General features: G+C 58.4%; 3 protein-coding genes across 3 annotated transcripts; 1 reads left to right on the top strand and 2 right to left on the bottom strand.

The window, feature by feature from the left end:
• Positions 1–1,616, top strand: SWSAP1 (SWIM-type zinc finger 7 associated protein 1). The gene is made up of 2 exons (XM_056119437.1): positions 1–240; positions 888–1,616. Exons 1-2 carry the CDS (start codon positions 1–3, stop codon positions 1,470–1,472), a joined length of 825 nt encoding a protein of 274 aa, XP_055975412.1. The 3' UTR covers positions 1,473–1,616.
• Positions 1,486–6,847, bottom strand: EPOR (erythropoietin receptor). The gene is made up of 8 exons (XM_056119436.1): positions 6,642–6,847; positions 5,806–5,941; positions 5,213–5,391; positions 4,981–5,138; positions 3,931–4,084; positions 3,746–3,833; positions 3,559–3,646; positions 1,486–3,481 (listed from the first exon to the last, which is right to left on the bottom strand). Exons 1-8 carry the CDS (start codon positions 6,754–6,756, stop codon positions 2,870–2,872), a joined length of 1,530 nt encoding a protein of 509 aa, XP_055975411.1. The 5' UTR covers positions 6,757–6,847; the 3' UTR covers positions 1,486–2,869.
• Positions 6,848–9,882: 3,035 nt separating this feature from the next.
• RGL3 (ral guanine nucleotide dissociation stimulator like 3) lies at positions 9,883–23,604 on the bottom strand. Its single transcript, XM_056119555.1, has 19 exons — positions 23,559–23,604; positions 23,050–23,163; positions 22,299–22,528; positions 22,130–22,183; positions 21,764–21,981; positions 18,521–18,663; positions 18,224–18,439; positions 15,690–15,793; positions 15,518–15,602; positions 13,845–13,901; positions 13,661–13,747; positions 13,474–13,506; positions 13,283–13,404; positions 12,814–12,909; positions 12,646–12,714; positions 12,473–12,569; positions 11,689–11,829; positions 11,503–11,617; positions 9,883–10,001 (listed from the first exon to the last, which is right to left on the bottom strand). The coding sequence occupies exons 1-19, from the start codon at positions 23,589–23,591 to the stop codon at positions 9,883–9,885; spliced, it is 2,133 nt and encodes a 710-aa protein (XP_055975530.1). The 5' UTR covers positions 23,592–23,604.
• Between the last annotated feature and the right edge of the window lie 339 nt (positions 23,605–23,943).

Below are 23,943 nucleotides of genomic sequence, written 5' to 3'. Positions count from 1 at the left end.
ATGGCGGAGACGCTGCGGCGTGTGCTAAGCGCCACCAGGTCGGTGGAGGACAATGTGGCTGAGGCCGGGTCGCCTTTGCTCTTGCTCGGCGGTCCAGGCTCTGGAAAGACCACGCTGTTGTTTGCGGCGGCTCTGGAGGCGGCAGGGGAGGGCCGAGGTCCCGTCCTCTTCCTGACGCGGAGGCCGCTGCAAAGCCTGCCCCGCCGATCCGGAGCCGTGCTCGATCCCTTGAGGCTACAGGTAACCGGAGCGGGACCAACCAATGAGTGGCGGGTTGAGGACGGAGCGGCAGTTAGATCGGCCACTGACGCGAAAAAAAGGCCTGCCGGCTCCTCCAATAGGCAGCAGTTTAGCGAGCAGTGGGCGGGACCCGGTAGATCGTCCAATAAGGAAGCCGAGTTGTTGGAAGGCGGCGCGGAAGGGTAAGAGGCGCGACTCAACCTCGGTTCCGCCAGGACGGGAGAGGGTTCCTGCAGCGGTAATTAGTAGTGGAGTGATCACGGTGATTCAATAAATAAAATTATAAAAAAAGGGAAAAAAAATAGTGCAGCGAGACTGGGGAAGAGCTGGGGTCTGGTTTCCCGTTAAAAACCGACCTAGAGGGGCCGGAGAGATAGCACAGCGGGTAGGGCGTTTGCCTTGCACGCGGCTGACCTGGGTTCGATTCCCAGCATCCCATATGGCCCCCTGAGCACCGCCAGGAGTACCTGCTGAGTGCAGTGCCAGGAGTAACCCCTGTGCATTGCCAGGTGTGACCCAAAAAGAAAAAAAAAACAGATGGTGCTTGCTGCCGACCCCTTTTAGTCCCCTGCACTGCAAAACGACTCCAGCACCGCCAGGAGTAAGCCCTGCATAGAATCTAACCCAGCTCTTCTTTCTCTCGCTAGAAGATCCGCTTCCAATATCCACCCTCGACCCAGGAGCTTCTCTGGCTCCTGTGCTCTGCCCATGAGATCCGGGGGCCCGCCCCCTCCCTCCTGCTGCTCGATGGGCTGGAGGAGTACCTGCTGGAAGATCTGGGGACCCAGGACCCCGCTTACCTGGTTGCCCTGCTTTTGGATACAGCGGCCCACTTCAGCCATCGAGTGCGTGGGGGCTGTGGGCTCATGGTGGCCCTGCAGACCCAGGAGGAAAGCGACCGCGGGGATGTGCTGCAGCTCTCTATGCTCCAGAGGTATTTCCCTGCCCAGTGTTGGCTGCACGTAGATGCACCAGACTCAGGACAAGGCCTCCTGCGTGTCAGCCTGAAGCCTGGAGGCTTGGACCCCGGCCAAGAATGGTCTGTGGTCTTCCAATCAGACGGAGAGATGACAGTCATTCCCAGGCTGGATAAGGCTGGTGATCCCTGCACAGACTCTGGTTCCAGGGCTGGAGACCAGCCCTCTGCTTCAGTATGTGAGAACCGCACTATGCCTCAGTTTCTCCAGACCGAGAGACTGACCCCAGGGACACATGCAGATCCAAAGCCTTAACAATTTAATAGTATTATCATGTATATATTAAACCTAACTACCATATTGGGGTATTTTTATTTTACACTTTATTAAAATTGTTTTGTGATAGATAATCTAAGACTTCGTTCTTGCATTGAAGAGTATTAAGATTTAGCCATACATTTTAAAAGATTGTTTTGGGGGGCTGGAGAGATAGCACGGTGGGTAGGGCACTTGCCTTCCATGTGGCTAATATGGGTTTGATCTCTGGCACCCCATATGGGCCCCCGAGCACTGCCACGAATATTCCTGAATGTAGAGTTAGGAATGATTCCTGAACATCACCAGGTATGGCCCAAACTCTACTCCTCCCAAAAAAACAACAAAAAAAGATTGTCCTTTCTCATAATAATTCTGCGGGTGACTGTACCCGAATTTAATCATCATATATTTCATTATCTAGGACTATGAAGGTTCTTGCACTATACGTGCTAAAGCATGCATAATACAGGTGTATGAGGGCTGGAGTCATAGGACTTAGGGAGGGTGCTTGCCTTGCACAAGGCCAACCTGGGTTTCGTCTCCAGCATCCCAGCCAGACTCACAAGCCCGCCAGGAGTGATTCCTGAAGACAGAGACATGAGCAACTCCTGAGCATCGCTGGACATAGCCCCAAAACAAACAAACAAACCCCTTGGAATTACTGTTATCATCATCAGTGAAATAAAACCAAATTGAGGCTCATGAAACCATTTTCCTACCCAGACCACTTGAGTAAACTACATTTCCCAACGTGCCTGCGGTCACAGGGTCATTCCTGTGCAAAGGAATTTCCGAGGAGGACATTGCCCCCACTACTAGGCTAGATGCCTAAAATGGCTCACAGAATCTTCCACTGCTTTCCTCTTTGCTTTTTGACCCACGGGATGCGGAAGAACCATCTATGTGGAGATAATGAAGTTTCTGACCGGAAGTGCCTGGTCTGACTCACCCCGGGCTGCCTACCAGTCCCAGTTGAGATAGGCAGAACCATTGACTCTGCTAAGCACAGTCAGTGGGGAGTGTCTGGTGGTGGCTAGTGTAATGGCTACTGGTGACCTCATTTTCTTAGGGGGAGGGTTCCCACCGCCAGGTCCAGAACGGGGGAGGGTTCCCACCGCCAGGTCCAGAACATCCGACTAAGTGCATGGTTTGATGGCCGCTTGCCCATCAAGCCTGGTGCAGGGTGAAGTATGACTTACGGGGTGTGTGTAGAAACTGATAGGAAAAGACACATACGTGCATTTGTAAGCACTGCAAAGCTGTCGCTCTGGACAGGAAGGATCACACACCCAGCCCCGAGCTGTTGTGTTCTTAGTCTGGGGGTGGGGGGACACACCTCACTGTCTCGGCCTCCCCTGCCACACCAGCTGGGTCCCTAGGCATCTGTGGGCGTCCTAGGAACAGGCCACGTAGCTGGGAGGCGAAGTCTCCGTGGCTGGTCCCAGGCTGTTCTCATAAGGGTTGGGGTAGGGGTCGCCGGAGGGCCCCCCCTGGGCTCCCTGAGAGGCCACTGAACTGTAGTCGGTTGAGATGCCAGAGTCGGATACCAGGAGGTACAGATACTTCAGGTGGGGTGGCGTGGGGGGCAGCTCAGGGGGCTGCGGTCTAGGGCACAGGAGCTGAGAACTGGGGTCCAGGATGGTGTACTCAAAGCTGACCGCTGAGGCCCCCTCGGGCCCAGGCTTTGCGGCCAAGGCAGAGGAACAAGAGGATTCTTCGGAGGCGTCAGCCGAGGCTGCTGGGTCCACAGAGTCCCCAGACTCTGGGAGGTCGTCACCCGAGGGGCTCTGGGGCAGCAGCCACTTGTCCAGCACCAGGTATGAGTCCCGCGCATGCTCAGTGCCTACTGGTTCCAGCAGGGGTCCCTGATTCTCAGTCCCGGGCTCCAGGACAGGTTTCACCCCCCAGCAATGCTCAGAAAGCACTTCCAGGGGAGCAGGAGGGTCTTCCGTGAAGGGGGTGCAGGAGTTCCACCACAGACAGCCATCGTTCTGATACAACCACAGCTGCGGAAACAGCATCCGAGGGTTCAGCCGCAAGAATAGAGAAGGCCCCAGGCCTCCGGGGACCCCCGGCCACCTACCTGGAAATTCCCTTTGTGGGTGGTGAAGAGGCCCTCAAACTCACTCTCGGGGCTTGGGATACCAGGCCAGATCTTCTGCTTCAGCGTCCTGGAGAAGCCAAAAAGAAACGTTTTCCATGGGCGTGTGCCATAGAACGCCAAGAGCCCCGCAGTGCCCGGCCACGGGGCTCTGATCCTCGGTCCTCACCGGCGGTGGGAGAGCAGCGCGAGCACGGCCAGCCCCAGCAGGATGAGCACGAGGATGAGGGAGAGCGTCAGGATGAGCGGGTCCAGGTCTGGGGAAGCGGGAGGAGGTCAAGGGAGGGCCTGCCCCAGGCATCACCCACGACCCATTCCCCCCGCCCCCCATTCCGCCCTGCCCTGAAGCCTCACCGCTAGCCGTCACCAGCGTTGCGGGCTCCGACCAGGCGCTCCAGAAGCCATCGAAGCTGGGCTCGGCCATTCGAGCGCGGACGGTGAAAGTGTAGCGGGTGGCGCCCCGCAGGTTGCTGAGCAAACACTCAGTGCGCCCGTCCAGGATCTCCACCTGTGGGCGGCAGCGGAGTGAGGGGGTAGCCAATAAGCGGCCAGTGGAGACAGACGCGGGCATTTGGGGGCGGGCCTCCAAACCAACCCAGCCAATCCAATCCCGCGAAGGGACACAACCTCTAATCATCACCCGGGAGCTGCGGAGAGGGGGCGGGCCCTGGAGAGCTCAGGGCCAATCAAGGCCACAGTCCGACAGAAGAAGCAGGCCCCAGGGCCAGGGCGCTAGGGCAGTCGGAGGGCGCTTCTCTTGCACGCAGCCCACCCGGCATCCCATAGGGTCCCTCAGCACAGCCAGGAATGACTCCTGAGTGGTCCCTTGAAAATGGGGCGGGGCCAGAGTACGGAGGGGCGGGGGCAAAGGTTACTCCTGGCTCTGAGCTCAGCGGTGCTCAGAAGACCCAATGGGATGCTGGGCCGCCTGCAAAGCAAACGCCCTACTATTGCTCCACCCCCTCGCGTCTCTTTTGTTTATTGGGGGGGGGGATTTGTTTTTGTTATTCTTGGCTCTGCGTTCAGGAATTATTCGTGGCAGTGCTCAGGAGACTATATAGGGTGCCAGGGATCGAACCCTGCTAGGCCTTGCTGTTCTACACTCCAGCCCCTTTCTTTTCAACTCTTATTCTTTATGGTGCCAGGGATCGAACCCAGGACTTCAGCCATGCAAGACAAGTGCTCTACCGCTGAGCCACAGCCTGGGAGTTAAGAAGGAGCGGGAACTCGCGGTCGGTTGACGTCAGATGGGTTGGGGAAAGGGGGCTCGGAAAGATCAGCAGTTAGAGGGTGTGGAGCTGTCGTGGGCACTAGGAAAGAGCCAGGAGTGGCCAAGCCCTGGACTGGGGTCGTGGTGGGGAGTAGGACGGGGCTCCCACGGGGCAGTGGCGACGGGGGCCTCACCCTCTGCGCGCCCCCTGCGGCGCTGCCAGTGGAGATATTCACTTCATAGCGAATGAGGCTGGCCATGGGGGCCCCAGGCGGCGGGAGCCAGCGCAGCACCACGTGGTTACTGTCGTCGGCCCGCCGGGCCAGCAGCCCCACGGGAGGGTCCAGGAGCACTGCGGAGAGGGGTAATTCTGGTGGGCGGAGAGCGAGCCCCTTGCTCGACCGCATGCCCGCCCGGTGCACTTACCCACTTCGTTGATGTGGATGCTCTTTTCGAAGAGAGAAAGGCCGGAGGGGGCCACCTTGACGAGCAGCTTCAGGGGCACGAAGCTCGACGTGTCGGCCGTGGGCAGCGAGCACCAGAAGCGCACCGAGCCGCGGGCCGTGGGCGCCTGGTGCAAGCGACACGCCTTCCAGGGCTCGCCCCTATAGGGCCCCGGGAGAAAGGCAGCGGGTTGAAAAGTGAAGGGGGGACGCGGCGCCAACCCGGGAGCTGAAGTTGCTCGGGTCGGGGGCGCGTTCCGGACACAACCACCAGGGCGCGACCCAGTCCGATGTCCGATGCCTCTTTCCCGGGGCTGGAGGAGCGCCGTTCTAGCCCTGGACTGTTCCGACCCCGACCGCTAGAGGGCGCGTCAAACATCACCCCCCCCCACCCCCCCACCCCCGTTTCCCATCAATGACCTCCAGGGGAGGCGTCATCCAGCTCCCAGCACCCTAAGGCGCCCCAGGCTGCCAACTCCAGGGTGCTGTGGCCCTCACGCACGCCCGCTCCCTCCACCCCGGCAACTCGGGGCGGCGGGGCGGGGGTGCCACGTCGGTCAGCCGGGTCCAACTCACTCGAACTGGTAGGAGAAGCTGTAGTTGTTGGCGCTGACCCCGGCGCTGGCCGCCGCCTCCCAGAAGCACACCAGATCCTCCAGGCGCTCCGTGAAGCACAAGAGCTCTTGGGGACCGCGCGCCGTCAGCATGGCCACTAGCGGTGGGGGTCAAGGGAGGGGAGGGGGTGCAAGGGCTCATCCCGAGACACCCCCATCCTCCCCACCCTCCTGCTGCCTGCGCGGGTAGATAAGCACAGAGCCCCGCCTCTCCTCTCCCCAGAGGGGCCCCTCGAGGGGTCTGCGGAGGTGGAGCCTTGGAACCCCGGGAACAGGTTGCTCGCGCGCTCTCCCCACCCCTCCCCACCACCCCATGAGGGCAGCGCTCGGCCGGCCGCTGCCCCGCCCCTGCTCCCGACCGCCCCGTGGGTGCGGGTGTGCGGGGGGCGGGGCCCCCTATCGGCCCCCGCAGGCTCCGGGATGCCCGATAGCGCCAACCGTGCCCCCCACCTCGCCCCCTCTCTGTACCGGCTGGGACAGGCGTCTGGCGCGCGCGCCCCGCCAACCCTGTTTACAGTCCCGCGGCGCGGCCCTCCGCTGGGCACGGGACTCTCTGGTCCCCACCCGGAGGGTGCACCAGCCCCTTTCTGCCCCCGCGGGGGACACACGACCGCCTCCAGACCAAGTGATACCTCTGACCCACTACAACTGACCTTACGCCCAGCTTCTGCCCCAGGTCCGAGTTGGGGACCTAGGTCCCCTCCCTTCTCGGCTTACCCCGCCAGAACCCAATGGAGGGGTTCAGTCCCCTGAAATTCCGAAAGCCAGGGAGGGTCCAACACACAGATCCAGTCCTACCTTTGCTCTCGAACTTGGAGTCCGTGGGGGTGGGAGGGGGAGCCCAGGCGGCCCCAGCGAGGAGGAGGCAGAGGGAGCCAACTCCGGGCCAGAGGGGCAGGCCCCGGGGGTCCATGATACAGCCCCAGGGCTCCGGGCCCCCCTTCTTCCTTCCCTGGCACAGTCCACAGCTGGGTCAGCAGCTGCTCCCTCCGCCGGACACAGCTGACCAGCCCCTTCCCGGCCAGTCGCCTCGAAGTGGCAGCTCCCTGGAGGGGGCGGGACCAGCATTCAGCCTGGCTGAGATAAGGGGGAGGTGACTGCCCCGCAGGGCCTGGCAGAAGGGGGCAGGGGACCCAGTGGTTGCTGGGGCAGGGAACAGTTCATCCTTTCCTGCTGTGTGACATAGGGCCAGTGACTTGCCTTGTCTGAGCTTTGTCCTCATCTGTCAACTCCTGACACGCACACAGAACATTCCAGAAATGTAAACTAGTGCTGGGACTAATCCCCATCTCTGGCCAGTCTGGGGAGGAATAAGATAATCATCTTGAACGTGACTAGTGGGAAATCGACCAGAAGAAGAAATAGAAATATCACATGATTTCACCTTCCGCGGTTGGCTTAAGGAAATGGTGCCAATGAACAGAATAAAATCAGAATAAGAGGCCAGAGCGACAGGACAGTGGGAAGGGCGCTTGCCTTGCATATAGCCGACCCTGGTTCAGTCCCTGGCATCGCTTATGGTCCCCGTTGCCTGCCAGGAGTGACCCCACAGGGGTAAGTCCTGAACAGCGCTCAGGGTATGGGTCAAAAAACAAAACAAAGGGGGCTGGAGTGATAGCACAGCGGGTAGGGCGTTTGTCTTGCACGCTGCCGACCCAGGTTCGATTCCCAGCATCCCATATGGTTTCCTGAGCACCTTCAGAAGTAATTCCTGAGTTCAGAGCCAGGAGTAACCCCTGTGCATCGCCAAGTGTGACCCAAAAAGCTTAAAAAGAACAAAAGAAAAGGTTATAAGGGCTGAGGATGTGACTCAGCAACAAAGTACTTCTTACACGCATGCAACTGGGTTAGATCCCTCACAGGTCAAAACATAAAAAAATAGGTACCGGATATAGATCTGACCAACCAGGATACGATGATTCTCGGGAGCAAAGTTATTGGCTCAATAAGTCACGTGACACAAACTGGTCCAATGGACTTTTGCTCTAGGATTAAGCTGGAGATTGTGGGAAAGGGAGGGTGGAGATGATGAGGTGCTCTCTGACAGTGACCCCAGGAGTTGTAAGCCTGACTTGGAAGGGGACTGTTTCTACTTTTGTTTTTGTTTTGGGGTCACAACCGGCGATGCACAGGGGATACTCCTGGCTCTGCGCTCAGGAATTACCCCTGGCGGTGCTCAGGGGACAATATGGGATGCTGGGAATCGAACCCAGGTTGGCCGCATGCAAGGCAAACGCCCTACCTGCTGTGCTATTGCTCCAGCCCCAGGGGTTACTCTTGACTGTGCTCAACGGTCACTCTTGGCGGTGCTCATGGGACCTGGGATGCCGGGGATGGAACCTGTGTCAGCTATATTCAAGGCAAGCACCCACCCTTCCTGCCTGCTCTATTATTGCTCTGGCCTTTTTTTTTTTTTTTGCATATTTTCCCTTTTCTCTCTCTTTGAGCCACCTCCTGTGACATTCAGGAGCTGCTGGCAGTAGTGTCCTGGGGACTGTATGCCGTGGAGCATCAAACAGAGGCCCCCTACACACACGTGCATGCTCCAATCAGTTGAATTATCTCTCTGACCCCAAACTACAATGTCTGCTAGCAGAGATCCAAGTAAGAGCATCACTAACTAGACATTTATTTATGTTCTTGCATCCCAAATGCACAGGACGCTCCCTGGCTTCAGAAGGTGCTCATCCTCCCAGCTTGGTGCTCAAGTACTCAGAGAGCACAAACCATCCGATCCAAGGAGATTCACGCCACATCTTCATTCTAGCCATCAGGAGGCAGAAAAGGGACATGGGGGAGGTCACACCCCTCCTCTTGAAGGTCAGGGCCTGGAATTTGTCCACATCCTTCCCCTTTGCTTCCCATTCGCCAAGACACAGTCACATGGCCACATCATGCTGTCCGGGTGACTGAAAATGCCCTTTTTTGACTCCGGCTGGACACATGAAGATCAGCAGTTCCTCTGGGACAGAACTGGGGGCCTCTCACTCTCAGAGTGAAATTCGAACCAAGAAACAGATCGCAAAATGACAGTACGAGCCCCTAGATCCAGCTGTGCCTGAAGCTGAAGCTGGTCGCAACGGGTTGCTCAATGACTTGAGCTGTTGGCATCTAGGACTGTTTAGGAAGGCAGGTTGGAATTTGGGCCACTGGAAACAGAAAGAACCCTGGTGACTGAGGAGAGGTGGAGGGGTCTGGTGCCTGGCTCAGAATTGAGCTCGAGCTCCACTGTGATGGTGGAAGACTGTGTTTGGACTGGTCCAACTGCCACTTCATTCCCCACCTTCTCTGTTGTTTTTAGAGGGTGTCACATCTAGTGGCGCTCAGGGACTTGTCCTGGCCCTATGCTCTGGAGTGACCCCCAGTGGTACTCAGTGGCGTATATGTAGCATCAGGCAATGACCCAGGGTTTGGCTGAGTGCAACGGGAAGTTTTAACCCTGGTACAATCTCTTCGATCTTGGCCTGGAGAGATAGAACAGTGAGTAAGGTACTTGCCTTGCATGTTGCTGACCCGGGTTCAATCCCGGCATCCCATAAGGTCCCATGAGCACCACCTCAGAATCAGAGTGATTTCTGAGTTCAGAGCCAGGAGCATCACTGGCTGTGGCCCCTAACCAAACAAAAAGAACAATCTCTCTGGTCCTGACTTTTCAGAAATGTTTATTTCTCTCTTGGAGTGTGAACACGGGCAGCAGCGCAGGCATTATCAAGGCTGACTCCTGTTTCATAACGTTGGTCACGATTTTTGTTCATTCCCGTGGCTTCGGGAGTTACATGATTCCTCTGGGAAGGGATCTGACCCCCACCCCATCCCTCCCCCTTCTCCTACAGGATGGAGCCCCCCACTGGCCGCCTGTAGCATGATGCCTTTGGGATCTGGTTCCGTAAGGAGCAAAGGGAGGGAGTTGAATGAACTAAAGTTAGGGGGGCAGTCAGAAGGCAAGGGGGTGCACAGAGCTCTCTTGGGGAGCAGAATTTTTTCAGGAGTATAGAGCCCCCTCCTGTCTCTGTGGTTCTAAGGGGCCCCAGGCAGCATCTCAGGTTGGGGGAATGGGGGGAGTGGACCTGGCACCCCCTCTCCGCCGTAGCAGAAAGTCACCGGGTGCGGCTGGACTCATGGCATAGAAGACGTTGGCGTTGTCCGGAATCAGGAGCTCTAGGCAGGGGCAGAGACACAGGTTAGAGGCTCACCATCCTCACAACCCCCCCTCCCTCATCGCCTGTCCTCTCCGCCACTCACCCTGTGACTTTCTTTTTTTTTTTTTTTTTTTGCTTTTTGGGTCACACCCAGCGATGCACAAGGGTTACTCCTGGCTCTGCACTCAGGAATTACTCCTGGTGGTGCTCAGGGGACCATATGGGATGCTGGGAATCGAACCCAGGTCGGCCGTGTGCAAGGCAAACACCCTACCCGCTGTGCTATCACTCCAGCCCCCACCCTGTGACTTTCTGCAGCCAGGCTGAGCACCTGGGTGCTCCTCCCCAGGGAATCCGCCCTCCTCCCCACTTGGCGCCCCCAAAACCTCCCTACACCTCCCTCTGCCACCCACCCCCCAGTCTGGACAACCTCTTGCGCTTCCTCCAGTCCCCCACCCCACCCCCAGAACCCAGACAAGTGGGAACAAACTCAGGTCCCTTGCCTCCTGCAAAGGACTTTCTGCCTGCATTGATTCTGTCTCCCCAACCCCACCAGTTCCCTGCCCTGAGCCTGCTTTACTGGTGGTACTCAGGGCTGACGTCTGGCTCTACACTCAAGGATCCCTCCTGGTGGGCTCAGGAAACCACCCAGCATGCCAGGGATCAAAGCTGGGTTGGCCATATGCAAGGCAAGTGCCCTCCCATTGTGCTATGGCTCCGGCCCCCAGCGCACCTGCTAAGTTCAAGTTCTCATCGTGAACTCGGACGGACACCTTCAAACTCCCAGCCTGTCTGCACCACTCAGACTCCCCCTGGCCCGATTTGGTATTTTGTTTGGGGGTCACACCCAGCGGTGCTCAGGAGCTACTTTGAGCTCAGTGCTCAGAGGTCATAGCTGACGGTGCTCAGGGGGACCAGTAGGTGCCAGGGAGTGGTGAACCCCCACATTCTGCATGACGAGTCTGTGCTCAGCTCATCTCCTTGCGCTTCTCTTTGGCCCCCGACCCTGAATTCTGGGGATGCATGGCCTCTTCCATGCCAAGTCATTTTGTTTGCTTGTTTTTTTTTAGATTTTTTGGTTTCCTTTGGGGTCACACCTGGTGATGCTCAAGGGTTACTCCTGGCTCTGTAATTACTCAGGAATTACACCTCAGGGAACCATATGGCCAACCAAACCCTGGTTGGCCACATACAAGGCAAATGCCCTCCCTGTTGCACTCTCATCTAGCCCCTGTTTGCTTGTTTTTGTTTTCAGGCCATACCCTGCAGTGCTCAGGGCTTAATCCTGATTCTGGGCTCAGAAATCATTCCTGGTCATGCTCAGGGGATGCTATGAGATGCCGGAGATCGAACCCGTATCGACCAAGTGCTGTCCTATTGGTCCAGCCCCTCCCATGCCAGGTTTCGAGAACTTTGGGACCGGGTGATAGTCCTGAACAAACTTGCACATCCTCCGATGCAAGCCCAGCGGCCCCTGAGGAACCTCTGCCCACCACCTGCCGTCCCTGCTGTCTTCTCACCCTTGTCCCCAGGAAGGACCTGGAAAAGCTGATAGTCTTGAGGCCTGGGCTGGGCCACGCTGTGCTTCTGCAGAGCCCGCTGCACCACGCTGGGGGTCTTGTCCTGGCTGGTGAGCTGGGGGAGGCAGGCCGTCAGGGGCACAGACTTGCTCCTGGATGGGGCCTCCCCCGCCCGGCTGCACTCACCAAGATGCTTCGGTACAGGTTCCCGTGGTCATTGTCAATGCTGACACGGATGATTCGCGCCTCGGAGCCTGGCTGCCCCAGGAGTGAGAGAAGCGGGCCACTTGGTGACCGGGCACTAGCCGCATCCGGGCATGGAGGCAGCTGCAGGCAGCGGGGGGTGGGGGTGGGGGCGTGCTGAGCAATGGGAGAGCTGAAGGGCCCTCCACCTCAGGGAGGCACTCAGCGCATTCTCCTTTCGATCCAGAGCAGTGAGCATGTGCACGCCTGCCCACATGCTCACAGCCCCACACGTACACAATTTTCAAAGCCGTTACCAGTGACAGCTAAGCACATGCTCCCGTATTCCCATGCAAGCAACGTCCCCCAGGCACTGCATAAGTGCATCAGCATCACCTAAAACAGGTTCAACCCCCAAACCCAGTGCTGCCCTCAGAGGCATGCGAACACTGTGGTTAGCAGTATTCCTGTGAGCACTCTATGATCACAGCCTCGAAAGGAGCATGACCTGTAGCGAGCAGCAGTGTGCGAGGGACCCAGGCCAAGGGTGCAGTATCGCTTGGGGGGAGGGAGGAGAGTGATTGCATGTAGGAGCACTGTGAATGGGTGAGGGGATGTGTTCTCCCACAGACCACCGTCCCTGGTGCTCAGCAAATGTCAGGAACAATCATCTTGTACACCCCCAACCCTACATACACGGGCTCACAGATGCACATGGACACATATGCCAGCACTCATGCACACACGTGCACATACAGGCACATGCATATCTGCCCAGCCCTGCTACCTTAGTGGTAAGTTGCTGAGGTCCAGGAGAGGCTGGGGGGCTTCCAGGAGGGGGGTCCCTGTTTCTCGGACTGGAAGGGGGGGAACCTGGAGGCAGACTGAAGGAAAGTCAGAGTTGGTAATGGGGGGGTCAGCTGCCCCAACTTTGACCCACCATCTCCATGTGGTCCTTACCTGGAGGTCGGGGAGGAGGGCTCTCCAGGACTCCCACTGGGGGAGGAGCCTCGCTCTCGAGACAACTTCCTGGCAGGGACAGGGAGGAGGTTCCGGACAGACTCAGCGCTCAGAGCAGCCCCAACCTCTGCCCTCGTCGCCCCAACCCACACACAACCCGAAACTCACGCACTGAGGCGCTTGGTGAGGCTGATCCGCCGCCGGACGCGTGGGGAGCTGGGGCAGGAGGCGGCGGGGGGCTCGATGACCCGGGAGACTCGGTAGCTGGGGGAGGAGGCGTAGGGGCGGGGACACAGGAATGAGGGGGGCCGGATCAGAATGTGTGGGAGCTGGAGGGGCCGGCTGGGAAGTGGGGCCTGACCAGGCTCAGAGTGCTCTGGAGGAAGTGAGGAGTGACATGAGGTCAAGGGCAGACGGTCACTGGGGACCGAGGACACAGGGGTGGCTGGAGACCTCGGGTCTCCAGTGGTGTTGGGGGTGCACAGGATGAGGAGGAAGCAGAAGGACATCGTGTGGCGTTGACTTGAGACTGTTCCAGAAGGTCAGACTTGGAGGCCAGATGTTGGTCTGGCTGATGCCAGGTCCCAGAGGTGCCCAGAGACCGTGGACGCATGCCCAGGGCCAGGGTGGGGCTCACCTCTGCTCCTCGCTGAGCTGGCGCTGGGCACGCAGGGCGGCTAGCACGGGCGGCCGCGGGCTCAGGCAATATCGGTCACAGCGTCTCTGCAGCTGCTGGATTCGGGCCAGCACCTCCCATTCCTGGGGGTGCAGCTCTGAGACCCTGCCCCCAAGCCCCCGCCCTGCACCCCCATCCCAGGGCCCACTCACCTTCCTCCGCTTCTCAAAGTTGATGAGGTCCCCCTAGGGGCAGACGGGACATCTCAGGGGAAGCCTCCAGGGTGAAGGGTCAAGAGTCAAGGATCAAGGACAAGGAGGAGAGGACCGGGGTCAGGAGGGCCGTGGGATCAAGGGTGGGGGAGGCTGAGTGTCAGGGGTCAAGTGTCAGGGGTCAGACCTCCAGCATGTCCGGCAGGGCTGTGTCCAGCATGACCAGGTCCGTAAGAAAGGTGCCAAGGTAGGGCACAGGGCCGGGTGGCGGTGTCTGCGGCCCCCAGAGCTTGGGTCAATCCGGGCCACCGCCAAGACCATCTCGCTGTCATGCACTTCCCAGAACCCCCCAATCCACACCGCCCACTCACTGAGGTCGGGCTTCCTGAGGGGGTGTCTTCATCTTGGGGTCCCTCAGAAGCTTCCTCCTGGGAAGAGGGGAGAGCTGAGAAGGATGGGAATATGTTTCTTTCAGCAGGCGCATGAGGGCTCGTTCCCAGTGACCTTGGCACCCAGCAACGCTGGGGACTGGCTGGGCCACATCCAGGGATGCTCACTGTAGGAAGGTGTGTCACCTGGTCATATTTCTTTTCTTTTTTGGGGGGCCAGGGGGTGTTGGGGTGGGACCCAGAGTCGCTCAGGAATTATTCCTGGTTTGGTACTTAGGAGTGGCCCCTGGTGGCACTTGGGGGCCTAGGTGGTGCTGGGGACCAAACTCGGGTCCACCATGTGCCAGGCCGGCACCTTCCCTGCTGGCCTATCCCCATAGCTTCAGGTTCAGCCATCCAAAACTCTGCTTTGGGGGCTGGAGAAATAGCACAGCGGGTAGGGTGTTTGCCTTGCACGCGGCCGACCTGGGTTCGATTCCCACCATCCCATATGGTTCCCCGAGCACCGCCAAGAGTATTTTGTCAGTGAAGAGCCAGAAGTAACCCCTGAGCATCGCCAGGTGGGACACAAAAAGGAAAAAAAAAAAAGCAAAACCCTGCTTTGTGGCAGCAGGGACAGCCTGAACAGGGCAGAGACGGGGGCGCAGGGAGATGCTGAGTGGAGGGTCGTCTGCCGGGAAGTCAGGAGCAAGCGGGGCTCCCTCTGCCCTGGCGGGCCCATGTGGCCTGGCCAGAGCTTATCTAAGTCAGTCTGCTTTCTCTCCCCTCCCCCTGCTGGGGCTGTGCCTGGAGCTCCTGGTATTTGTTGAAGGAATAAATAAAGCAGCGGGCCAGGGGGCAGGCACCAGATAATGAGGGCACCGTGGGAGAGAGGCTTGGACACAAACAAAACCCAAGGTCATCCATTGAAAAAAGAAAAAAAAATTTTCTGTTTAGGTCCACCTGGGGATTCTCAAGGGCTACTCCTGGCTCTGCACTCAGGAACTACCTCTGGTGGTGTTCAGGGGACCCTATGGGATGCCAGGGATAGAACCTGGGTCGGCCACATGCAAGGCAAACACCCTACCCACTCTACTATCGCTGCAGCCCCCCCAAAGGAAAAAATGTTTTCCTTTTTTTTTTTTTTTGCTTTTTGGGTCACACCCGGTGATCAGGAATTATTCCTGGTGGTGCTAGGGGGACCATGTGGATGGGATGCTGGGAATCAAACCCGGGTCCGCCGCATGCAAGGCAAATGCCCTACCCACTATACTATAGTTCCAGCCCTTGTTTTCCTTCTTTGTATCCCCACTCCTAGAGATGCTGGGGGCAGATGCGGCGGGGTCCATGCAGGTACTGGTGCTCAAAACCAGGGTTCCCACATACAGCATATATGCTCCAGCAGTGCTAGCTCCTGCCCCCTGCCCCAGAACATACTTGAAGGGAGAGAAAGGACAAAATTTTCTTCTTTTTTTTTTTTGGTCATGCCTGGCGATGTGCAGGGGTTACTGCTGGCTCAGGCACTCAGGAATTAATCCTGGTGGTGCTCAGGAGCCATATGGGATGCTGGGAATTGAACCTGGGTCGGCCACGTGCAAAGCATATGCCCTCGCCGCTCTGCTATCGCTCCAGCCCCAGGACAGAGGTTCTGATGGCTACAAGAGACGGCCCCCTACCTGGGAGAGAATCTCCCGGCTGCTCAGGTGGTTGTCCTCATCTGAGAAAATCTGCGAGAGTTTCCTGAAGGTGGATAAAGGTTCCCTGCGAGGGCAGGAGGGGGGTCAGGGGTGGGGGGCCGAAGTCAGAGTCGAGGTCTGGTCCCTGCCGCCCCACCACCACCAGGCTCACCGGCTCACGGCCCCCCAGCTGCGTTTGAGCCGGTAGATGGGGTTGGACTGCAGTGCCGAGAGGATGGCCCTCAGCGAGGAGAAATTGCGAAGCTCCCGGCAGCGCTGCGGGGAGCAAGAGGGAGCTGGTCAGCGCCTGCCACTGGGGAGCCTTGATTACTGGACCCTGGATAGTCTAGGGTTTGTGTGTTTACTGGTTTTAACAGGTGGGCTGCAACCAGCAGGGTGTTGGGTTCACGCCCAGCGGTGCTCACTCAGGAGGGCATCTTGGCATGCTGGGGATCAAACTTGGGAAATCTGGTAAGCAAAGATACTCTCCCCGGCCAGATCCTGTGGATTTTTTTCCTTTTTTGGGGGGGGCACATCTAGTGGGGCTCAGGGGTTCCTCCTGGCTCTGCATTCAGAAATTACTCCTAAGTATACGGAGGACCATATGGGATGCCAGGGATCAAACCCGGGTCAGCCGTGTGCAATGCAAACAACTTCCCCAGACCCTGTGCTTTCTGAGCCCAGGTCGGACCACCACGTTGTGTCCTACACAGAAATGTCAGCTCCTGTCAGTCTGACGAGCTCCTAGAACCTGGCCCCGGAGTCCTCCACCCCCCACAATTCCCAACTGTCCTCTGGCTGTAGCTTGTGCCTCAGACTTCGGCTTCCCTTTATTTGTAAGTTCTTTCTGAATCCTAAGGCAGTTAACATCTTCTGAGACTACACTACCTCTCTGAACCCCAAATCTCAACCCTGTAGTCCCTCAACCACCCCAACCCTGGATACATGTGCAAACTCTCTCCCACTTTTTTCCCCACCACACCAAGCTGAGGCTGACTCCTGGCTCTGTGCGGGAGATCACCCCTAGCAGGGCTCAGTGGACCATATGTGGTGCCACGCATTGAACCCCCAAACAGAAAAATAATTTTTGGGATTAAATAATCCCCATTACCACATGCAAGGCAAGCATCCTTCCCACTGGACTATGGCTCTGGCCCCCGACTCCTTTATTTTCAGGGGGAAGGTCACACCCAGTGGTGTTCAGGGCTTAGTCATGACTCTGTGCTCAGCATTACTCCTGGCAGAGATCAGGGGCCATACAGAATGGGCAAGGCAAAAGTCCCACCTGCAGTACTATCACTCCTGCCGCTCATTCACTTCTTTTTATATACATGTCACTGTCACTGTCCTCCCGTTGTTCATCGATCTGCTCGAGCGGGCCCAGTAACGTCTCCATTGTGACAACTGTTACTGTGTTTGGCATATCGAGTACCTCACAGGGAGCTTGCCAGGCTTTGCCCAGCAGCGAGATCCTCTTGGTAGCTTGCCGGGCTCTCCGAGAGGGGCAGAGGAATCGAATTCGGCTCGGCCATGTTGGCCGCATGCAAGGCAAATGCCCTACCCACTGTGCTATTGCTCCAGCCCTTTGATTCCTCAGCATTACTCCTGGCAGAGATCAGGGGCCATACAGAATGGGCAAGGCAAAAGTCCCACCTGCAGTACTATCACTCCTGCCGCTCATTCATTTCTTTTTATATACATGTCACTGTCCTCCCGTTGTTCATCGACTTTCTCGAGAGGTCCCAGTACCGTCTCGATTGTGATACTTGTTACTGTGTTTGGCATATCAAATACGTTATGGGGAGCTTGCCAGGCTCTGCCGTGCGGGCGAGATACTCTCGGTAGCTTGCCGGGCTCTCCGAGAGGGGAGAGGGGCGGACGAATCGAAGTCAGGTCGGCCATATTGGCTGTGTGCAAGGCAAACGCCCTACCGCTGTGCTATCGCTCCAGCCCTCAGCCCTTTTATATACATACATATTTAAAAGTTCAAAACTATTTTTCTGTTTGGGGGCCACACCCGGCAGTGCTCAGGGCTTACTTCTGACAGGCCTCAGAGGACCAATAGAGTGCCAGAGATTGAAGCTGGGTCACCTGCATGCGAATTCAAGGCAAGTGCCTGATCCCCTGAATTTATCTTTCTGGCCCCTGCTTCACCCCTTGAGCCCTGTTCAAGGAGCCCGAATTCCTGCTCTCCCTTTCTGTCCTCGGGCTCCTGCCCCGCCCGTACACATATTTCTCAGGAACCCCGCCCCCTGCTCTGGGATCCATCGCTCCTCCAGTCCTGCTCACTCCTCAATCCCCAGTCGCAGGCTTTCCTGGGCTGCCTTTAGACACCACCCAAGCGCAATCCTCCTCGCTTACTTTATACCCCTCTTTCTGCTGACCCGCTTACTTTCACGGCGTCCGGATCCCGCTTGTGTCCCGCCCCCATCAAGGCCCCGCCCCATTCCCTGCCCGTAAGACCAGCCCCGCCCCTGCCCGCCCAATCACGCCCACAGTCCCCGCCCACAAGCTCCAACCCCGCCTCCGTTATTCCAGTCACGACCACAAAGCCCCGCCCAGTTCCTCCAGCCCCGCCTACAACAGCCCCGCCCCAACCCCACGCCCCGCCCTTCCAGCCCCGCCCCCAGCATCACGCTCCGCCCCGTCCCTCCAGCCCCGCCCCCACAGCACGGCCAAACCCCTGCCCAGCTGCTCAGGACGCACCTGTGCGATGCGGATCCATTTCTCCAGCCGCTGAGCCCTCTGGGGGGCAGCCAGGCCCGGCTCTCCGAGTACCGAGCCCAGCACGCAGCCCGTTACCGTGTTGAACTGCGTCACTGTGGCGCGCACCGTGGGGGCGGTGCCCGCAGCGCCGGGCCGGTCCCGTTGCGACCACACGGAGCCCAGGCACTCCCAGGGCCGCACGCGCGAGAAGAGCTCCTGGAGGGAGTGTCCGATCCCGTCTCAGTGGAACCGCCTCCTCCCCCCCCCACACTGCACCCCTCAACCCTGCCTCCTCACCACGTCCAGCAGGGTCAACTGCTCGGCCACTTCGTCCACACTGAAGTCCAGGAGCTCAGGGCCTTCCCGTACCAGTTCATCCTCCTCCTCCAGGCAGCCTTCCTGGTTGTCTGAAGTTGGGGTCTGGGCAGCACCCTGAGGTCCTGAGAGAGCATTAGAAAGTGTTGGGAATCAGGACTGGCTGTGTGACCCTGGGAATATTCCTCAGCGTCTCTGAGCCTCATTTGCTCCTTATTTTATTGTGGGGGAGTGGACTTTAGCACCCCTGGCAGTTTTAGGGGCTACTCCTGGCTCTGTGCTGCGGCTACCCCAAGTGCTGCCAGGAGTGATCCCTGAGCACAGAGCTAGGAAAAAGCCTTGAGCATCACCTGGCGTGGCCCAAATCCTCCCCCCCCCCGAAATTCACCCCAAATAAAGATATGCTGTTTCTAGCGGCACATTCAGCAGTGCTCAGGGATACTCCCAGTTCAGTGCTCCGATGTCACTCATGGAGGTGCTGATCCTGCTGTGGTCTGGAGTTTTTGATTTTAAATCGTAACTTGTATTAAGTATTGTGGGGTCCTCCTAAACTGGAAGAGACAAACCTAAACCACAGGGCAAAAGGCACTGAGGGAGGGCAGAAGTGATGGTCCAGCAGGCAGTGTAATTGTACATGGGTGACCTGAGTTCAATCCCTGGCACTCCGTAGGTCCCCTGAGCCAGCCGGGGGTTGTGGGGGGGTGATCCCTGAGCCCAGAGCCAGGCTGTTGCACCCCAAAAACAAAAACAAAAAAAAGCAAACAAAAAGGCACTTAGGGAACCTGAGGGATAAAATAGTTGTAACTACTGGTTGCTACTTTGTAAAACAGAAAGGGAAGTGGCTACTTTACTCTGAGGATTAATGAGAGGAATTAGGGATGAAGAGGTCCACCGGAAAAGGATCAAAGGGAACCAGATGGCACACAGCAATATCTCTAAACGGGAGGCAGTTCCTCACTCAACGCATTAAGAAGGTTGTTTTGGGTCTTTGTTTCTGGACCACACTGGCAGTGCTCAAGGGTTACTCCTGGCTCTGCAGTCAGGAATCACTCCTGGTGGTGCTCGGGGACGAAAAAGGGGTGCTGCGGATAGAACTGGGGCCTGGCAGGTGCAAGGCAAGCGCCCTACCAGCTGTTCTACAGCTCAGGCCACCTAGGGAGATGCTCTTACCCTGGGGGTTAAAACTGGACCAGACCCAGGTGGTCTTCTCAAGTGCCCTTTCACACTGTGGTATTTAGAGTTGCTACTAGCTCCAGAGCCCTTTGGGTAAAGAAAAGAAAGGGAAAGGAAAGGAAAGGAAAAAATAAAGGGAAAAGATCCAGGGGGAAGAAGAGAGGAAGAGTAAAAGGAGGGACTGGAGAGACAGGACAGAGGGGAGGGCACTTGCCTTGCACATAGCCAAGCTGAGTTTTTGTTTGTTTGTTTGTTTTTGCTTTTTGGGTCACACCCGGTGAAGCACAGGGGTTCCCTCTGGCTCATGCACTCAGGAATTAACCCTGGCAGTGTCCGGGGGACCATATGGGATGCTGGCAATCGAACCCGTGTCGGCCACATGCAAGGCAAACGCCCTACCCGCTGTGCTATCACTCCAGCCCTGCAAGCTGAGTTTTATTCCTGGCACCCCATATGGTCCCCCAAGCACCGTCAGGAATGATTTCTGAGTGTAGAGCCAGGACTAACCGCTTACCATTGCTGGGTGTGGCTCTCTTCTCCCCCCAATCACAATCACAAATCATCCTGTTATTCGTCGATTGCCTTGAGCAGGCCCCAGTAACGTCTCTTTCATCCTAGCCTTGAGATTATATTCAAGGCTCTTTAGGAGAATGAGACCCATCATTGTTACTGGTATTTGGCATATTGGGTACGCCCGGGGAGTTTGCCAGACTCTGCCGTGTGGGCAGGCCACATTCGGTAGCCTGCCAGTTTGTCCAAAGTAGGAATGAGATAATAAGATGTCACAATAAGATGTCGCGTGGCTGCGAATGCGGCTGCGCGGTTCCAGGAGCTGGTTTTTATAGTCTCTGAGTCTTGGCCGTTGATGGGATTACATGGTGCCAGGGGGCCAGTTGGTGGGTGTGACCCCCGCCTACTGGAATCCTCCCCCCAAAAAAGGAAAAATGAAAGAAAGGGGATAATGAGAGCTGGAGGTGGGGGTGGTCAGCGGGGAAAGCACAGAGACCTGGGTTTGATCCTCAAAATCACAGAAAAGAAGGGAAGGGGCGGAGTGATAGTACAGTGGGTAGGGCGTTTGCCTTGCGTGCAGCCGACCCGAGTTCAATCCCTGACACCCTACATGGTCCTCCAAGCATCACCAGGAGTAATTCCTGAGTGAAGAGCCAGGAGTAACCCCTGAGCATCGCTGGGTGCGGCCCCCCCCCAAAAAAAAGAAGGGAAGAAAAAGGTAAGAAGGGTAAAAGAGGGCTGAGCAATAAGTACTGCCAATAGGGCACTTGCTTTGCACATGGCTGACTCGAGTTTGATCCCCACATTCCATAGGGTTTCCCAAGCACTGCCAGGAGTAATTCCTGAGCATTTTTGGGTGTGGACCCCCAAAATAAAACAATAACAAAATTAAACGGGGCAGGGTGGGAGAGGTGCCCAGCAGCCGTCTGAGGAGGGCACAGGGAACACACAGTGGTATGGAGGAATTGTGCACACATTCTCCTCCCTCCTCCCGAGTTTTCTGCAAGAGGCTGCAAACCCTTCCGATCAAGGACTACAGTGTTTGCCCACGCCTGCGTCAGTGGCGAATACCACTGATGCCTGTCTTTCAGAGTAAGGATCGGTGGTAATGAAGTAGCAGTCTTGACCCAGCCTGAGTGTTTATTTCCTTAGCGACTGGCCTTCCTCTGGGTACTGGGGAGCCCCAAGCCACTGTTAGGTGCCAGAACTCGAAGCTAAATATTTTTGGAATGAGTACAGAGTTACTGGGATGCTTTTGTCTCTGTTTGCGCTCCAGCATTTCCTGGTCCAGGAGCAGAGCTGGGGAGCCCTCAAACACATCAAACAAAATGGGGCCGAAGAGTACAGAAGTAAGGTGCTTGCCTTCCATGGCACCACCTGGGGTCCCCCCCAGTACCACGAGGAATGATTCCTGAGCACCACCAGGTGTGACACCCCCCCTAACCCACCGTCAGAACATTAAGTAGCAGCTGATCTGCAGCTTCGCGAGGGGAGCGGTTGGGGGAACTCAGAGAAACTCCAGCTCGGGCCACCAACCCTCACCTGCACCCCAGGCCTGGTGAAGAGGCTGCAGGTCATTCTTGGGTTCGGCCGCTTCCAGGAAATCTCGCCGCAGCTTCTCCGCCTCCTGGGCCTCGGGGCCCCCTGGGGCCGCCCAGTCCAGAAAGGTGCAGATGCTGCCGAGGTTCGAGTAGGCAGGGGGGTCCCAGAAATCCGAAGGGTGGTCCCGGAGCCAGGACCCCAGCACTGACACCACAGCCCTGGGCGAAGGGGCGTGGCCTCACAGTGGGCGTGGTCTCGGAGGGGCGTGGCCTCAAGATCTGGATCTCGAGGCGCCCCTCCATCCCCAGGCTCGCTTTCAGTTCTGGGGTGACCCCCGCCCCCCCCCCCCCAGGCTGGCCTACCCACCTCAGGTTCTTATTGAAAGTCGGGTCGCCGTCTGCCTCTGGCTTTCTTTCTTCCCTGGGAAAGAGGCCCCGCACCCACTCAGGTGAAGAATCCGGGGAGCAGAGGGCGCTTTGGGGTAGGTGCTAGGCGTTGTGGGGCAGGGAGGGCAGGGATCGCCCAGGGCGGGCACCTGAGATTTGGCCTCGGTGGTGGCGGCGGCGGCAGGAGGAGGCCCAGCAGGCGGGAGGTGGGCACGAAGGCCCGGTGGGTTGCCAGGAAGGCGGGCACGAAGCCGGGGTCCTGCTCGTGGTCTCCAGACACCAATTCGCGCACCAGTCGCTCCAGCTGCGCCGCCCGCAGCGCGCGCACCTTGCTGGTGCGGTAATGCAGGAAGGTGTCGGGGACCGCGGAGCTGGGGGTCTGCGGGGTGCAGGGGGCCGCGGTGAGATCAAGACTTGTTCCCCCAGCCCTCCGGCACCCTTTTTCCAGTTGCGTCCATTGCTCTCAGGCTGATCCGACCCCAAAACGCACATGAGCCCCGCCTCTGTTTGGGACACCTCGACCCTCGCAAGTGCTGCTCCCCGCTACCGGACCGCACCCCCACACCGCACCTCATTCGGTCACCTGGCAATTCTCAGCTCTCCTGCAGCGTTCCGGAGGCTGTCCCGGGTCCCCGCCCTGTTCCCCACCCCTGCTTCGCCAGGTAACTTCCAAAGACCCCCCTCACCAGCTCCGCCCCTCAAACCAGTGTCCAGTTCCGCTCCCGAAAGGCGCCCCCCTTTGGCCGCGCCCCCTCGTTCCAAGCCGCCTCCCGTCGCGAGCCTCACTTCACCCCCAGGTACCCCTAGATCCTAGCCCGATCGCCGTTACGCCTCGCCCTTCCCCCACTCCCGTTACTGCGCCTCCACCGTGTAGCCGCGCGTCCCGCCCGCCCCGCTCACCTGGCCGCCCCCCAGCCCCTGCGCCGGGCTCCCCCGCTGACTGCGCTGGCGCCGCAGAGAAACGCTGTACACCGCCCCGTCCTCCGTCTCCTCGCCCCAGTCCTGCAACGGAGACTGGACGCCGAGGCAGGCTCAGGGTCCCGGGCCTTGGCCATCCTCTGCCCCGCTGACTCAAGCGGTGTCTCGAAGCTCAGCCCTTAGTCCCCTTTCCCACGGCCTCCACTTTCCCCGCCTAAGTCTGGGAGACAGGGTGAAGGGCGGTTCCCGGCTAGAAGAGACTCCTGGGATGCAGACTGGGGACGCCCCCCATCTTTTCCGCTGTCGCGCTCAGAGGCACCCCCCCTCCCACCTCTGTCCCGGCCACTTGGAGCGGCCCGAGGTAGGACATTGCAGCAGTTTCGAAGGATCCAAAGTGTTCGGAGAGAAGTTGCGAGTGGCCCGGAGCTTGGGACTTTCGGGGACCGAGAGATCCGCGGGGCTCTGGGGTCCCAGGACCCTGACCCCCTTACCAGGGCGAGCTCCTTGCCCGCGGTCCGCTCCATGGCTCGCGTCCGTCCTGGTACACGGCACGGCCGAGTGAGACGGAAGGAAGGGCCGGCGGGCAGCGGGCAGCGGCCGGCGGGCGGGGACGGAGGGGCGGGGCGGGGCGGGGCGGGGTCTGTCGGACTGGTCAAGGGGCTCTGGGATTACCCCCCCCCACAAGCTCCCCCCAGACCCCAGTCCCACGCCTCAGAGGGGGCCCCGCCTCTTCTAATACAATCTGTGCTCAGGAGCCTGAAAGGCCACATCTGTCCCATGCATCGCCAGATGTGAGGGCCAGGCTTGTGAGCAGGAAAGAACCTCGCTCCACCCCTTCGCTCAGGTGGAGAGACAGGACTGACCCCGTATGTGTGT

The sequence above is a fragment of the Sorex fumeus genome, unplaced genomic scaffold, assembly GCF_029834395.1.
Source record: "Sorex fumeus unplaced genomic scaffold, SorFum_2.1 ptg000041l, whole genome shotgun sequence".
Taxonomy (NCBI): domain Eukaryota; kingdom Metazoa; phylum Chordata; class Mammalia; order Eulipotyphla; family Soricidae; genus Sorex; species Sorex fumeus.
The sequence above is the reverse complement of the archived record's forward strand: the minus strand, read 5'-3'. Positions and strand labels throughout refer to the sequence as shown.